The sequence below is a fragment of the Aspergillus bombycis genome (assembly GCF_001792695.1).
Source record: "Aspergillus bombycis strain NRRL26010 chromosome Unknown contig00019, whole genome shotgun sequence".
NCBI lineage: Eukaryota > Fungi > Ascomycota > Eurotiomycetes > Eurotiales > Aspergillaceae > Aspergillus > Aspergillus bombycis.
This window is the reverse complement of record NW_019170021.1, coordinates 313,883-328,858: the sequence shown is the minus strand read 5'-3', so window position 1 is coordinate 328,858 and position 14,976 is coordinate 313,883. Positions and strand designations below refer to the sequence as shown.

General features: G+C 48.0%; 7 protein-coding genes across 7 annotated transcripts; 2 read left to right on the top strand and 5 right to left on the bottom strand.

Moving 5' to 3' along the window:
- Positions 1-564: 564 nt before the first annotated feature.
- On the bottom strand, positions 565-1,479 carry fmaE (monooxygenase fmaE; the record flags this gene model as incomplete). The annotated part of the gene is made up of 1 exon (XM_022529906.1): positions 565-1,479. One exon carries the CDS (start codon positions 1,477-1,479, stop codon positions 565-567), a length of 915 nt encoding a protein of 304 aa, XP_022391673.1.
- An 812-nt stretch (positions 1,480-2,291) lies between these two features.
- Positions 2,292-3,158, bottom strand: ABOM_002775 (sulfurtransferase; the record flags this gene model as incomplete). Its single annotated transcript, XM_022529905.1, has 1 exon — positions 2,292-3,158. The coding sequence occupies one exon, from the start codon at positions 3,156-3,158 to the stop codon at positions 2,292-2,294; it is 867 nt and encodes a 288-aa protein (XP_022391625.1).
- A 1,108-nt stretch (positions 3,159-4,266) lies between these two features.
- ABOM_002774 (NADP-dependent oxidoreductase) lies at positions 4,267-5,237 on the bottom strand (the record flags this gene model as incomplete). The annotated part of the gene is made up of 2 exons (XM_022529904.1): positions 4,267-4,902; positions 4,959-5,237. The coding sequence occupies 2 exons, from the start codon at positions 5,235-5,237 to the stop codon at positions 4,267-4,269; spliced, it is 915 nt and encodes a 304-aa protein (XP_022391626.1).
- A 1,459-nt stretch (positions 5,238-6,696) lies between these two features.
- On the top strand, positions 6,697-7,380 carry ABOM_002773 (uncharacterized protein; the record flags this gene model as incomplete). Its single annotated transcript, XM_022529903.1, has 1 exon — positions 6,697-7,380. The coding sequence occupies one exon, from the start codon at positions 6,697-6,699 to the stop codon at positions 7,378-7,380; it is 684 nt and encodes a 227-aa protein (XP_022391620.1).
- Positions 7,381-7,688: 308 nt separating this feature from the next.
- ABOM_002772 (putative oxalate decarboxylase oxdC) lies at positions 7,689-9,206 on the bottom strand (the record flags this gene model as incomplete). The annotated part of the gene is made up of 6 exons (XM_022529902.1): positions 7,689-7,885; positions 7,940-8,060; positions 8,112-8,454; positions 8,510-8,703; positions 8,772-9,007; positions 9,077-9,206. The coding sequence occupies 6 exons, from the start codon at positions 9,204-9,206 to the stop codon at positions 7,689-7,691; spliced, it is 1,221 nt and encodes a 406-aa protein (XP_022391621.1).
- A 1,583-nt stretch (positions 9,207-10,789) lies between these two features.
- ABOM_002771 (putative 56kda selenium binding protein) lies at positions 10,790-12,455 on the top strand (the record flags this gene model as incomplete). Its single annotated transcript, XM_022529901.1, has 6 exons — positions 10,790-11,027; positions 11,080-11,108; positions 11,162-11,290; positions 11,343-11,759; positions 11,819-12,003; positions 12,065-12,455. 6 exons carry the CDS (start codon positions 10,790-10,792, stop codon positions 12,453-12,455), a joined length of 1,389 nt encoding a protein of 462 aa, XP_022391622.1.
- Positions 12,456-12,957: 502 nt separating this feature from the next.
- On the bottom strand, positions 12,958-13,895 carry ABOM_002770 (type 1 glutamine amidotransferase; the record flags this gene model as incomplete). The annotated part of the gene is made up of 2 exons (XM_022529900.1): positions 12,958-13,316; positions 13,349-13,895. The coding sequence occupies 2 exons, from the start codon at positions 13,893-13,895 to the stop codon at positions 12,958-12,960; spliced, it is 906 nt and encodes a 301-aa protein (XP_022391623.1).
- Between the last annotated feature and the right edge of the window lie 1,081 nt (positions 13,896-14,976).

Below are 14,976 nucleotides of genomic sequence, written 5' to 3'. Positions count from 1 at the left end.
CGGTTGCTGGGAATTAGGAAACCTTTCGCGATTGAGCAAGATAGACCGGAGTTGCATCTTTAAATGTTCAGGTTTCTGGCGTGCAGTATGTCTTTTGGTCGATTCATTAATGTGTGACACATTGGTTAGAACAAAATGCAAGCATGGTAGACGTACAATACTAATATAGGTATGGATCATGCTAGGGTTTGAACCGCGGATAGCTCCAGTATTTAAACCGTCCTTCCAAATTTAATAGCAAGTTGCTGGATAATACTACCCTAAGTGCCATTTTTATATCTCTGTAAAGATATTCTTGGGCTACAAAGACGTTGTTACTCTTCCTCAGTACAGGTAAAGTATAAACCATTCTACATATAGGAAGTTGGAGCCTGTGCATGAAGCCCGCCCCGACCCACCCTAATAACAAATCTACCTATGCTCACGCTGTGGCTCGATCCCAGCCAATTGAAAGATAATGTATATATGACGGCAAACGCTGAAATTAGACACGCTCTATACTGTAAATTGTAGACGCAAGAAACAGGCAAAAAGACCAAGGTACCAACCTCATCACCCCTTCTACTACCATGTCCTATCGTACAACTGATCCTCTCCTTCCTCCCTCCCCTCCAATTGACGCATTGCCAACCTCCTAGCAGCAGATCGCAAAGCGGGATGTCTCGCATCAACAATTGGCCTCACAAACCGCGATACACCACTCTCGCCCTTCCCCTCTTCAACAACAGGGAACCATGTTTCCCCCATTCCCGTCGGTTTCGAATTAATATAGATATTCTCCCATTTCCCCTTAGGCACAATGTATGTCTCATGATAAATCGCAATATGCGGATGATCCTTCACGATCTCCGTCCACCACCTCATGCCCTCCACATGGAGCGAGCCATGCGCAAACCGATGCAACGCATCATAATCTCGGAGATAGTAGATTGACATAACGTCATTACCCGCAGAATCGTCCTGCTTAATCCAGGCCGAGCTGCCGAGGAGGCCGTATTTGACAGGATTGGAGTTCATCTCACGATTCATCGCGATGACTTGTCGATTGAGCTCGGGGAAGCCTGGGGCGAGAAGACCAAGGGGGTGGTTTGAGCGGGCTCCGAGGTGGAAGACCACAATCGACTCAGAGGCGAGTTCCTTTCCGAAGGTGCCGTCTGTATTGGGCGCTTGCGCGGAGAATTTTGTCTGGATGACGCCGTCCATGTAGCGGTTTCGGGTTATGTTGGCAGCCATCAGCAAGTGATCGGTTGTACGGTATAGTAGGATTAGTATTGTAGGGATGAGGGCATAGGTGCTGAAGACCATGACGGCCAGGCCTTGTAGAAGTCCGCCCAGAAGAAGCCATGTTGAAAGGGTTAAATTGTCGCGAAATGCTACCGATGTCAAGGGCCGGATTCGTGGGGGCTGAAGTATTCCCCGAGAGTTTGTCGACTCTTTTGACACGGTAAATGGTGGTAGCAGAGGCTTGAATACCGTCATTGTAAAAATATTCTCCACCTCAGAGTCTATAAATGTATCTGGTAATTGGAAAGCGAGAGTTAGGTTTGAGAAGTACTTGAGCCAAAAAGCGGCGTGCTGCTTTATATCCAGCTTTTTCGCTCTCTGCGCCCCCAACGAACATGCATATATCCGTCGGACTTTAACAAAAACGTAATTTGCCGATATTAGACCCGCTGCAGCTTAGCAGTAATGTACTAATGGCTACTACGTGGTTGGCAGGGTGCAGCGTTAGGCCTCCCAATACCGAGCCAAACATTCATATAATTGGCCAGGGTCTGTGGCCACGGTAAGCCCTATGTTCAACGCCCTCAGGCAACAGTTTCCCATATTTTGTATATTAACATCCCATAGGTGCCCATGTTATCACTGGACATGAATGCCTGGTAAAGCCGGGACACACCGTTATGATATCCTCGGGCTCCGAGTAGCACGTCCAGCGTCATAACATTATGTCAAATACTCCACTTATACAGAGACTTCCATCAGCGCTGAGTGATTCCGCAGGGTTTAACCTCGGATTAATTATGCTCAATGTCTCGTCTTGGAGCAAATCATGACTTTGTCATGACACAAATAAAACGAAACATATTATCGTTGGAGTTGTTGTCCCAAGACGGTAAGGTACCACGGATGCTCCAGTAGTTTTTCTCAGGATTTCTAAATGTATAAAGGGCTTTATGGTTTGAGCAGAAAGTGCCGTCTAGAGTTTGGGTTGGCTCACGTTGCTCTAAAATCATCAGTGGAACATACGGCTAGGACATGTGAACAAATATGTACAGAGAAAGTAGAATTCAATCCCTGACTACCAAGTCACTCTCCGCCCTCCTTGTCCATTCCATCCAGCTCCCATCATACACCCTCCGTTCCATATCATAACCAGTCGCCTGTATTGATAGATCCAATGCAGCAGCAGTCACTCCAGAATTGCAAGTCAAGATAACCGGGGTACTAGCACTAAGACCCGCCTTCTCAAAGAGCTCCTTCAGTTCTGACAGGGGCAGAAAAGCCTTCGACTCCGCATCCAACATCGCTGCCAACGGAATATTGACTGCAGAAGGCATATGCCCCGATCGGAGAGTGGGATCCGCTTCTTCCTGTGTGCCCGAAAACCGACCAGGGATTCTGGCATCTATGATCTGGTAATTCCCTGCTTGGTGCAAAATTATGTTTCGCAATTCCTCAAATGCGATCACTTGGTTCGCAGCTGGTTCGTGAGCAGGGTATAAAGTTTCCGGAAGCAGCGCCATCTTTCCTTCTTCAACAGGATACCCTTGTTCCGTATACAGACGGAAGTTGTTCAAGACATGTACCGAAGTTTGTCCAAAGAGGCGACAGGCCCATGCTACGCGTGGTGCGCTGTACATGCCGACCTCGACTGCGTCGTAGACGACCAGGATGTCATCCGGTTTTACACCCATTGCCCCCATGCACTGGGCGAAGTGACTCGCTGTGGGAAGCATTTGGGGGTATGGTGATGTATTGTCTGCTATGACATCCATATCAAAGAAGCTGTTCCTTTCTTTAGACACGGTATGGTAGGTGGGGTGACAACTTGACCTACACTGAACCTGGTATATGCTGTTTTTCGTAGGACGAACGCAGTGCCTCTCGCCCTGCCGCCACTGGAATGATGCGGCGGGTCGTTGATCCTCTAGCATTGTGAAATTGTTCTGGACTTACCAGAATGGAGGGGAAGGGATCGGTGGACATTGTAATGCGGGGATGTGCCTATGAAGCAATGGCAGGGAGATGTATAATTTTGCACCGTAACAATGCTTAAATCTAGACAAATGCTTTATGAATCTTCAACTAGAGTGTTTAGGAAGATATGAAGCATCCTTGTCTCCCAATCCTAAATACAAGTCCGCTTTGCTGCTGGTACCTGAAACACAATTGAAGATCGAACCAATGTGGGATTGATTCATTATGCTTCTACTTAGTCATGCTGCACGTGACGCATAACGGTGAATGCTGAAAAGCATGGAATTCTTGGCATTTGACATTTTGGATTTCAACATTTCAACTCTTTCACATTTGAATCACACTTCGTCACCTTTTAACTTGTCATTTCCTGAAATATTTTGTTGGAATGATGGAGCCATATGGTGTATTTCACTCAAAATGCCAGTACTAGACGATATTGATTCACATTGCAGTTGTATCTCATAAATTTCATACTTGAATTTCATACTTGAATTTCATGACATTTTGAAAAATCCCCAATCCTCATCTTATCGACTCGTGGCTCCACGTACTAGTATGACCATGATGTGCTTGGCCGCTACGTACTTCTCTGATGCTTTTTAGCTCCCAGAGATATCAAGTTAGACCAACTGCTGTTGTAGGTTCTATATTGGAAAGACCGGCTGCTTGCAGAGCGCTGTACAGCAAGGTCTCATTCTGAGAAATTTCCTGTCTCTTTGGCATGACACAAATGAGACCTTTCGAATGGTTGGACAAGATAAAATGTCCTTATACAAGAAATTCTTTAGCCTTTTTACCCTAGCCAAAAACATTCGACTGGCTGTCCAACATATCCAGTAACCACAACAAGTCATCTGCGGGGCTAGACTTTTGTCCACGAGTTTATATACCCATTCTGCCAGCACGGTACCTAATATAAAAAAAACACCATTTGGCACGGTCACGGTAAGATAGTCAACTCCATTCTGTATATCAAATTAGCTCCTGAGAAACATAACCATTCGCGGTAAATACATGTCGCCATTCATCTCAATCATATCACACTCGGGCTCCCAACCAATGTCACTGATTAAGAGTCAAATCCAAAATGATCTTCCCCCTAGCATGTCCCCCATCCAACCTCGCAAAAGCCTCCTCAAAAAGCTCCAAAGGCCAAATACTATCCACAGCTGGCCGGCACTTCCCGGCCTCAACAAGCTTCGTAATAGCCTCAAGATGCTCCCTCTTTGGCTCCATGATAAAGAACAAACTCTTCACACGCTTCTCCTCCAACCCCTCCGGTCGAACCTGCTCTGGAGGTTGGAAGATGCTAACCACAACACCCCCATCCTTCACACACCACCACGCATCCGCCAGGGACTTGCCCCCAACACAATCAACCACCACGTCAACCGGGCTCCCCGGCTCCTGTGCCCACGCCCGCAAATCGGTCTTGCGATAATCAATGACCTCACTTGCCCCCAATCCCTTCACAAAGTCCACATTCCTCGATCCGCACGTCCCGACCACCGTTGCACCAACCAGCCTCGCAATCTGGGTAACCCAGATCCCCACTCCCCCAGAAGCAGCCGTCACCAGAACCCTCTTTCCCTTCCACCCGTCACTGCCAAAGTCCCCAATTCCGCTCTGGACGAATAACGCCTGCCAAGCCGTCTGCGCGGAAAGCGGGACAGCAGTCGACTCCGCCCAGCTGAGTGTCTTCGGTCGATGCGCCAGTTCATCGGTGACGGCGACAGCGTAGTCGCTGGCACAACCGGGTCGAGATAGTTTGTGCGAGCGTAAACCTCATCTCCGACAGAGAAAGGGGAATGGGCGGGCGATTTGACGACTGTGCCGGCGATGTCGTAGCAGGGGATTTGAGTCCGGGGCTTCGGCGGGGCGAAGTATTTGAGCCAGTTGAGTTCGTTTGCGCAGGGGGAGACGCAGTGGACGCGAATCAGGTGCTCATTGGCGTTGAGGTCTGGGACTGGGGTACCCAGAGTGGTTTGGATGAGGCGGGTTTCCTGGCTGCTGGGCTGGAGGAGAGCACGCATTGTGTGGGGGAGGGTTGCGGTGGACATGTTTAGTAAGGTTCTTTGGGGTTTGAGTGGGTTATGCAGTATTTAGGTTTTGTATTTCTGCAGATTTTGCGATACTCTTTGGAGTTTGGCATGTCTTCGTCGCATGATCTCGTATTTATGTCTTTGGTGAGTTTTCAGGAATAGCCTTTGGGGATATCCGGCTGTGGGAGGGTAACGGAGGTCATGAGAGTGATACCCGACGGGATGTTCATTTGTCAGAGGATATTTGGTCTGGAACGATAAATAAAGCAGGTATAAGGCAGTGAATGCTTGCGTTTGAAGATTCCACGGTCTCCCAACGTTCTAGACACGGAAAATGTTGTTCTCGACTCGACGGTGGCTGTTCCCGATTAGCCTATTGCACCTCGTGTTGCGAAAAGCACCCGACAATGAAATACGACGCCTCTCCGTGAGTAGTTAGTGGACTGGAAAGAAAAAGCGATTCGCCCTTAGAGAATTTCGAGAAGAGGGTATGGTCATATTACTGGCTGGTTATATTATGCACTTCCGTTCAGTAATTAGGCCGTATACTTGCTCTTCTTCTGATATCATTGATAGACACACTGCCCTTGATACACCACTACTAACGTTTAGTAAGGCGGGGGAAACGATTGAATATGGCCATTAGCGTCCAGACAATACACGAGAGCAGGGTTACGCCCCAAAACTCGGGAAACAATCTCTCTCCAACCCCTGATAGTCCCTTTCCCCCATCAGCATCAGCCAGTACTAGATTCCTCAATGCGCCCGTGTTTTGACGGGCATAATAATACACACAAGCTCCTTGGCGATGTACGGCAGGCCATAGAGGCCATAGAAGAAGTAAATGGGCGCATCGCACCTCTGTCTCTGAAAATCAATCTGGAAGGCGGTGAAACTCGGGCCCTCTTCGGTGCAATCAGAGCTTATCTCCATCAACGTCCCGGCCCCTCCCGGCTCAACACCATTTTCCCAAAGGGGACGCTGCACTGCGAGACCTGAGACATGTTCAAATCTCTCAGGTTCTCCTTCAATCATCTTTGCATGCGATCCTGTTTTTAGATTACAAGTTCAAGCTATCAGCGTAAAATCAGGTACAGGGCTTAGTAGAGAACTTCTCTACACCACCCACTCTCTAAATATATATATCGACTCTTTCCATCTACGTCATGATTCAGGCAGGTTGGAAGTGGCCTATATATATTATCATTGTAGGTAATTGTCATCTCGCATCCAACTTCACTATACTTGAACCTCGTAGCGCACTGCCTTGATTAGGTTAAATCTAAATATCAAGTAGATGAACCCCCCGCAAGCTAGGCCGCAGAGGTGACGTGGACTCGGAGGCTTACTCTATATAAATATTTCAACCTGCCCACCCAACGTCTTCTTCAACTGCATATTCCGACCCACTAACCGCACCCAATTAACCATAAACAACCTCATAACAAACATGGCCTCCTCCAAAACCCCAGGCCCAATCACGGAGCTAGCTCTATTTCACCTAAAGCCCTCAACCGACCGAGCAGCCATCAAACGGGAGCTATCGTCGGCGGCAAAGGCACAGGCCTCTTACTCCAAGTACCCTACTCACCTGTTCGCCCAGATCGAAGACCCATCATACATCTACCTTCTCGGAGGCTGGAGTTCAGTCTCAGCCCACATGGACGATTGGATACCCAGTTCTACAAACCAGTCCTTAGTTGCCTCTCTAAAGGAGAAGTTAGATCTTGTGTACATGGTCCATATTGACATTGATCCTGCTGAGCTGGGTGTGTTTGGATTGTCTGCCGGAAGGTCTGCAGAGGTACCGATAGTTGATGCCCCTGTGATCGCTATCGGGCGTTACTTCCTGCAGAGTGGTAAGAAGGAAGCGTTTTTAAACAGGTTTGAAGAGACCAAGAGGCACTTGGAGGCGTGGATTGCTCCAAGGGTATTGAAGGGTGGAGTTCGGGTGGCACCCAAGGATAGAAAGGATGATGGTGTGGAACAAGAGGAATTTGTGCTCTTCAGTGGTTGGGGAGAAGTGAAGGATCATTTTCAATTCGCAGAGTCGGATGGGTTCAAGGAATTTAGTCAGATAAAGGACTTTTTGGAGGGCGCAGAGATTAAGCATGTTTCTATTTGGGAGAACTGAGGGTCCTGGTATTAATGAGTGATATGACGGGGGACTAGTTTGTGACACTTCAATCAGTCAACGGGGTTTTCCTTCCTAAGGTTAGGACAACTGAGTTTAACCATCTAATGGTGAAAGTTACGCCTGGGCTCTGTATCTTTCGGGTAACTATTAAACAACTATATTGCTAATATTAATCAATACGATGACTTGAGGCAGAGTCATGTAGATTAAGCTATATCCAGAAGTAAATATCAAGGCGTTCACCACGCCATTTGGCCAATTTCCACCCATTTCACGGGTGGCTAAACGGAGGAATGCTCAGACTATTAGCCCCGTACCAAGAGCTGCTTCTCCTTCTTGATCTGCTTGACGACTTCAATATCGACCTTCAATGTAGTTGCTACGATATCGGCAGGAGTGAGGGCAAGCCACTGCGCCAATGAGATATCAGCCACACGGTCACTCTTGTAAATCTCGATCCACACCAGCTTCTCGGTCTCGGAGGTGTTCTCAATATAATGACCTATTATCAAAACTCAGTTTCATATAGTAGGCAACATGGGTAATGATTGCTCACCACTATTATCAGGGAAAACGGCGGTGTCACCGGCGGTAAAATCGAAAGTGCGAGCCTTGGAGTCACCTAAGAACACGGTAGCGCGAGCATTACCCTGGTGGAAATACAGCCATTCCTCCGCCTGTAAATACGTTCAGTGATCGAACTATAGTTTTCGCCGAGGACAACTCACGTTCGGATGCCAGTGCAACTCCCGCAGTCCCTTGGGTTCAAGCTCCACCAACGCAGCAGCAATAGTCTGGCTCACGGGGAAGTTCTTCGAGTCAATTTTCCTAAGGGTACCACCACTGCCGGGCACCGGCTCAGAGGGATGCTTGTATGTGTGATACACATACGAACTGTTACCAGTCAATGTGCCTTTGGGGGCCTCGTTCGCCTCTTCGCTAACCGTGCCATTGAGAATGTAAGGGAATTTTTCGGGCACTTTATCGAAGACTGATGGGTCGACGCCGAAGTTCTTCGCGAGGATGTCGCGCGGCGTGTGGGTGATCCAGTCATCGACCATGAAAGTTGTCCTTGAATTGTTTCTTGTCAGTATCAGGTCTTCTGGGGGAGTGGAATGACACTCACCCAACTTTCTCAAAGTCACCATCATCAAAGACTAGAAGGTATTCATTCTCATCATCAAGGCCTTGCACATTGTGCGCAACACCTTTGGGGAAATACCAGATGTCGCCTTCTTCCAGCTTTTCGGTCGTGAACTGGCCGTTTTCATCCACCCCGGAGAGCAGGAGAGAGCCAGAGTATAGGAAGCCCCATTCCGCCTGGAGAAAAGTATTATTAGACAAGCCTGTTCTTTGTAAGGATAAAGAAGGTAAAGGATGTCACTCACAACACGATGCCAATGAAGCTCCCGAATAGCACCCTTTTTCAGATGCTGCTGCGCACCTGAAATATCATGGCTCTGCGGCAGATCCTGGATGACTTGCTCGCGTACCCAGCCACCTGGAAAGAGCCTTGTTTTGGAGTCGGAAAAGCTCCATTTGAGGTTAGGTACGAAGCCGTTGTCGGTACTAGGTTGGCCAAGGTTATCGGGGTTTTGGAGGTCCAGTGCCTTGTTCGTGCCGCCTGTAATTGCGCATGTGAGGATTGCCCGTGAAGGGCAGCTTTATTGAACTTGGGGACTCCCAGTCTTACCTAAGAGCGGTGCTCCTTTGCCGTTGTCACTGATGGGTTGGCCGTCCTTAAAGCCGGAACGCTTGTCATGGACGACTGCTCCGAGAACGTTCGGCAGAATGCTAATGAATGCGAGGCTCGCGGCCTTCATGGTGGGGGATATCCTTGGATGCGAAACTTGTAGCCGCAAATAAACTCGCGAAAGGGGAGCTTGGTAAATGACTATGGGATCCTAGATGGTGATACATTTATCAGATAAATACTTTTGTATCTAGCCCCTCCCCCTGGCCCATCTCGAGAATCCATAATCACGACATATTCTCTCCATTCGACGAATTTGGTATGTCCGGTGTTTGTGTAGAGCCATCCCACATTTGCAGGAGCAACAGAGTTTAATAAACATTCGCAATGATTTGTTTCAAATGAGGCCATTCACGGTCTAAGCACTGTCTTACTGTAGGCGCAGCGAACAAATCCCTAGCGGCGCAGATCGACATTCCCGATGTATAACGACATGCTTGGCATTGTGATGAAATCCAGGGTCCCCGCTGTACGCTGGGGACTTCGCGAAAGCTCTAACTTACCACCAGGAACCCTCGACTTGGCTAATAAAACTTAATTTAACCTCTAGTTCATGTTTGGTACATAACTTTGGTTCGTAAATCCCTTTCATGCCCCATTGATATCGGCAGTCAAATAACCCTAAATGGAATGGGGCCTCTTCTCGTGGTCTTGGCATGAATAGCACGAATTTGGCTTGTCCACTTCTCAATCACAGAATGATCGCAGATATGGAAGAACATGGTTTGATAATAATAACCCATCCTGAATCTCGTGGCGCTCTTTCTTTTGGAAAGATTTCTGGTTCATTCAAGTAGACTTCTGTAAACACGAGAACGACAAGACGAGAATACAACAAGCTCAAGATGCATTTAACTTCATTAAACTCCAGTAAGCGCCGTGATTCATAGGTTGGTAAGCGGCTTGGCATCAGAAATGACATAGGAGTTACCGGACCTAAGGTTTAAGGAGATCGTCGCTTTGCAGGCATAAAGGTCCGAGTCAGTTCATCTTTACAGGTCGACACGGTCAAATGCTCATATTTACACTCGTATTCGCAATCAACATGGTCTGAATTCCTGACTGAACCTCCGCGCATTGGGTGCGCCTTTTTAGATAGGCTTAGCGGACGAACTGGCCGCCCTTGCATAACCCGATCTGGGTTCCTGAGTAGTATCACGTACCCTGCCCTGCCCTGCATTGACTTGCATATTGACCAATCTGTACCTGATCACGACATCAAGTAGCATGTGAGGCGTGATATGTAAGTGCTGTTTATGTTCAAGCGTACATTCATTAGTGCGCAATACTTGCTGCCCTCGTTATTGTAGATGCCAAGATTCAAACACCGGTGGCCGGACTCAACAGACCGCGGAGCATGTCCTTACTCCTTATCGTTCTTTGCAGTATTCCAAATACTCTCGAGGATTATAATTTCACACCATGTTTGCGTGCTCATGTGTGAAGATGTCGTATGTAGGAGATCCAATGGACCATTAGCTCACGCGAGATGGCATCTTCGGCGTGTTAGTAGGAAAAGTGGGCATGTGAGACGAATATATAAGGAAGTATCTTGCTCAAATCTTCTCATCAGTAAATCAGCTTTCCTTCCATTACCACCCTGGTCTCTCCTTGAACATTCGATATAAGCTTCTACTGAAAATCCTGATCGGGATGAAATCAGCTCTCGTCTACGCGGTCTCTCTGGCCTCCTTCGGAAAATGTATTTCCTTGCCTCCCATAATTCCACTTATTCCAGGAGTCACTGAGCCTCTGACGGAGAATGCCCCTCCTTTGCCCATCTTGCAAGTACCCACGCCTCCTCTGGAGAGCCCACCCTTCACCCCAAGTGACATCAAGCCAAAGAAGATTGGCTACTTTTGGACTGGCTCCGGAGACAAGTTCCATAAGGGTATGTATATGCCGACAGATGATATCTGTACAGGAGCTGATGCGACTTCTAGACTTCCTTGCCACGTACAGTCTTGACGACGTAAGCATCCCCTTCATTGAGATAGAATTCGCACTCAGCTAACATATGCACAGGACACTTTCGGTACTCTTATCTGGATAACGGATGTCCCGTCCAGCGGCAACGACCCGCACCACCTTGGACCATCTCTTGACGGCAAGACCCTAGTTGGTGGTGGGCTCTTGTCGCTGTTGAAAACGCAGGTAAGCTCGCGCGGTACATCCTCCCATCATGCCCATCCTCACAATGTATCAGGATACGGCTTTCTACTTCGACACCACCAACCCCTACCGACCAACATTCAAGAAAAGCAACCGTGCCCTCCTCTCGTCCATTGCAGATGAGATCCGCGCAAAGCCAGATGGCGGATTCTACATTACATACATGGGCTCCGCAGTTGGCACATCGCCAGGACGTCTGGTTGAGACCGACGCGGACTTCAACATCATCCACGAATGGCCCGAAGATGTAGAGGGAACGCTCAACATTCTCGAGGAGCAGTTCTCTCCCCATGGTCTGAGCATCGACTGGGAGAGAAATTTCATTCTCACCTCTGACTTTGTTGAGCCTATCAGTATATTGAAACCAAGCACGGGAATCCGCCGCGGGAACACCCTTAGACTGTGGGATTTGGAATCTAAGAAGATTCTCAACACTATTACTATCCCTGACGTGCGTCATTCCCACATAAAACTCACCTGTTGCTTTCTTGGTTGCTAATAACGACACAGGGCGGCGGTATTCAGGACGTCAAATTCATCCCCGGAAACCCCGACGGTGCTGCTCTCGCCACCGCAGTCCACCTAGGCCAAGTCTGGATCATCTACCCTGGACAGAAAGATGCCAATGGCAAGCCCGGCAGAGCGGAACTTCTCTATGACCTAGGCCCGAAGGCTCGTGATACAGTCGCAATCTAGTACGTCCTCCTTTCAACGGAATACAAATTCCTGCAAACCCACTAACGATATTTCCAACAGTACGGACATTTCCCAAGATGGCCGCTTCATCTACCTCACTCTCACCACAGCAAACCACATCGCAGCCCTGGACATCAGCGATCTAAACAATGTCAAGCGCCTCGACGACCCAGACGAGGATCAGCCAACTGTTGGCCCGCACTATGTCAAGGTGACGCCTGACCAGAAGCATCTGGTTGTCACGGATTATTTCGTGCAGACCGGTGACATAGGGTTGATCAACACTCCGGCTGATTTCAAGGCGCTGTATATCGACTTGAATGAGGATGGTAGCTTGAGCTTCAACCGGTCGATTGATTTCAGTAAGGAGTTTCCGGAGCGAGGTGGCGCGAAGCCGCATTCTAGTGTCGTGTTTGACTTGACGGATCCGGAGAATCCTCTCTATTACTGAGATTGCCGCCTAGGATTCAACGGATTGGAGGATGGTAGGTTTTAAGGGTTAAAAGAGGGGAGTTGGTGGATGACGTGCCTGTAGTATGTTGTGATTCGTTCCCTTTACACATATTCTTCTATTATATTGTAATTCAGAACATACGTTTATTTGGAAATCGCATCTTGTAGATTCTTATTAAATGGAAATAATGTTAACACTAGGCTTGTTTTGTAAGGAATAGATGCAAGGGTATAACAACAGAAAGAAGAAGGGAAAGGAGAAAAGGAAAAAAAGGGAAAGAAAACAAAGGTGGAAAGAAAACCAAAGAAAAGGAAAAGAAAAAGGAAAGAAAGCAACCAGTCCACGCTTCTAATGCACTAGTCCAAGAATGCCGCGATGGAACAGATGAGAGACTGATGAACCATTCTCAACCCAGAAGTATGTGAAGCAAAGCAGGAGGTACACGCTGAATAGAAGATAGATTGGTCAGTCTTAAATGAAACCTGTACATACATTCGCCCTATTCTCCAGTCCGAAGCTCCTCCATACCCGCCAAAAAACAAACAACAGCTGTAGCAAAGGACCTCGCATCATCTTGTCGTTCCTCCACATGTGGACCAACCTGCTCCAGAAACAATGCCAGCTTCGAATCCTTCCATCCGAAGCTCGGCGCGAACTCCAAGCACATGTTCTGCATACCGAACGCGTCCAACTCATAATGACCTTGAACAGACAGAACCCTTCCGGGGTAATACAGTCCCTGAATAGGACAAATGGGTGTGCTTCCGACATTGATCCATGGCGCAGGAAGACAAGCCTTCTCATCAAGCGTGCTAGCAAGTCCCTTCTTAACCGCCATGACACGATCACCATGAACATCTGGATCCTCAGCTGTTCCTGTGGCAAATGACCCAGTGCCAGTGGAAAGGCCTCGACGAAGTTCTTCTCCAACTGAACGGTGTATATGCCCACTTCTCTCCCGAGGGGGCATTTCTCAACGAACACATCTCGCTCAGCGTCGGCCGGGTTTCTCATCAGAGCATGTCCGATAAGCTGGTGTCCGAAGCAAGTACCTAAGATTCGGACCTCTGGGTATTGTTCAAAGACCGTCTTGAGAAATGTCTGCAGGCGTTGCATCCAGGGCGATATGTCCATTTCGTATACACCAGGTGCACCGCCAGTGATCAAGACGGCATCGATTTGAGAGGTATCGGGGTAAGCAAGGTGGTCGGGATGACCTCTTAGCTTGCGCAGGTCAGGATAGTGTCCTCCTCGGATGTCATATGGAGTGACGGATATGTCGATGGGGTCATTGTGGACTAGGGAGGTCTCGTTCAGACGCGAGGCAGTCTCTTGCAGGATATTACGAAAGTGAGCACTGCATAGGCCGTGTGATTCATAAAGTTTGCGAGGGGGGATATCAACGTCGAGGACGGCAATGTGGATGCTGCGAACCATTTTGGCGTTAGAATTATGCTCAGGAACGGTACGGTGTGGACTGTCAGGAGTTACTCGGGGAATTGGGAGAGAAGTCTCCTGTTATATACACTCACCCCGACTCCACCTTTTTGCTGGGGCGGTCATTGAGAATTGCGCTAAAGGTAACGGATTTTGTCCCGAAATTGCGATGTAAATTGGATCCATATTAGCAGTCTCCAAATGACTCCAAACGAAAGTCCAAAACTATAGAAATTCATGTCCAAATAAGCTTAACCTTGCTTACCGATGTGCCAATCAGGTTAGATGTTGACCCCGTGGGGTCTCGATCCTTACCTAACAGTTGAGTCTTATTGGAAGGTCTTTGAATTCATTACCAAATTATTATTATTCATACCCAATTTTGTTGCTAATGGATTGATTTCTCCCTTGCCGATATGTTCCGACCTGAGGAAAAATGGGGGTAATGAATATTGATTAGTGGTTGGCGTCCGTTGAAGTGGAGTCCAAAGAACACCTTTATTTCAGTTAGAGTTACGAAATAGCTTAGCTTAGGCCGTATTCGGCTCCCTCTATTCCTGTACTTCAGGCGTAGCCGGACTTGAATGAGAAGCCAACACCCCTCTCTGGCGTGCTTTTGGACTTATTGCCCGCATTTCCAATGGCTGTGAGCTACACAGTATCCGACCCCAGTGCCACCGTCTGGGTATTATTAATTCCTCGTGCGCCGGGTCCTATTCCGTCTTGTCCTCGGTACCAACGCACTGGTCAAACCAGAAGTTGAATTTTGGCCAGGCTAGCAACAGAAGACGTACCCTAACTGTACTGTACATTCTCAGGAATGGCAGTGCTAGACCTAAATAACTGAGCCCGTCACTTACGCGATGATGGCGACGAATTGTGTCGGGAATAAACGCTGTATCCTTATTCCTCAGTCCATCATGATCCATCTTCCAGTATCCAATTTTTTCCCAGACCCCACCTTACCTAACCCTCTTATACTTTTTTCGTCATACCAGGTGACCTTCTTCACAGGAGGAGGCTGTTTCAACACACATCAAAACTGAACCGGTTTCAGGACATGTGTCAAAATAGGGCTTAC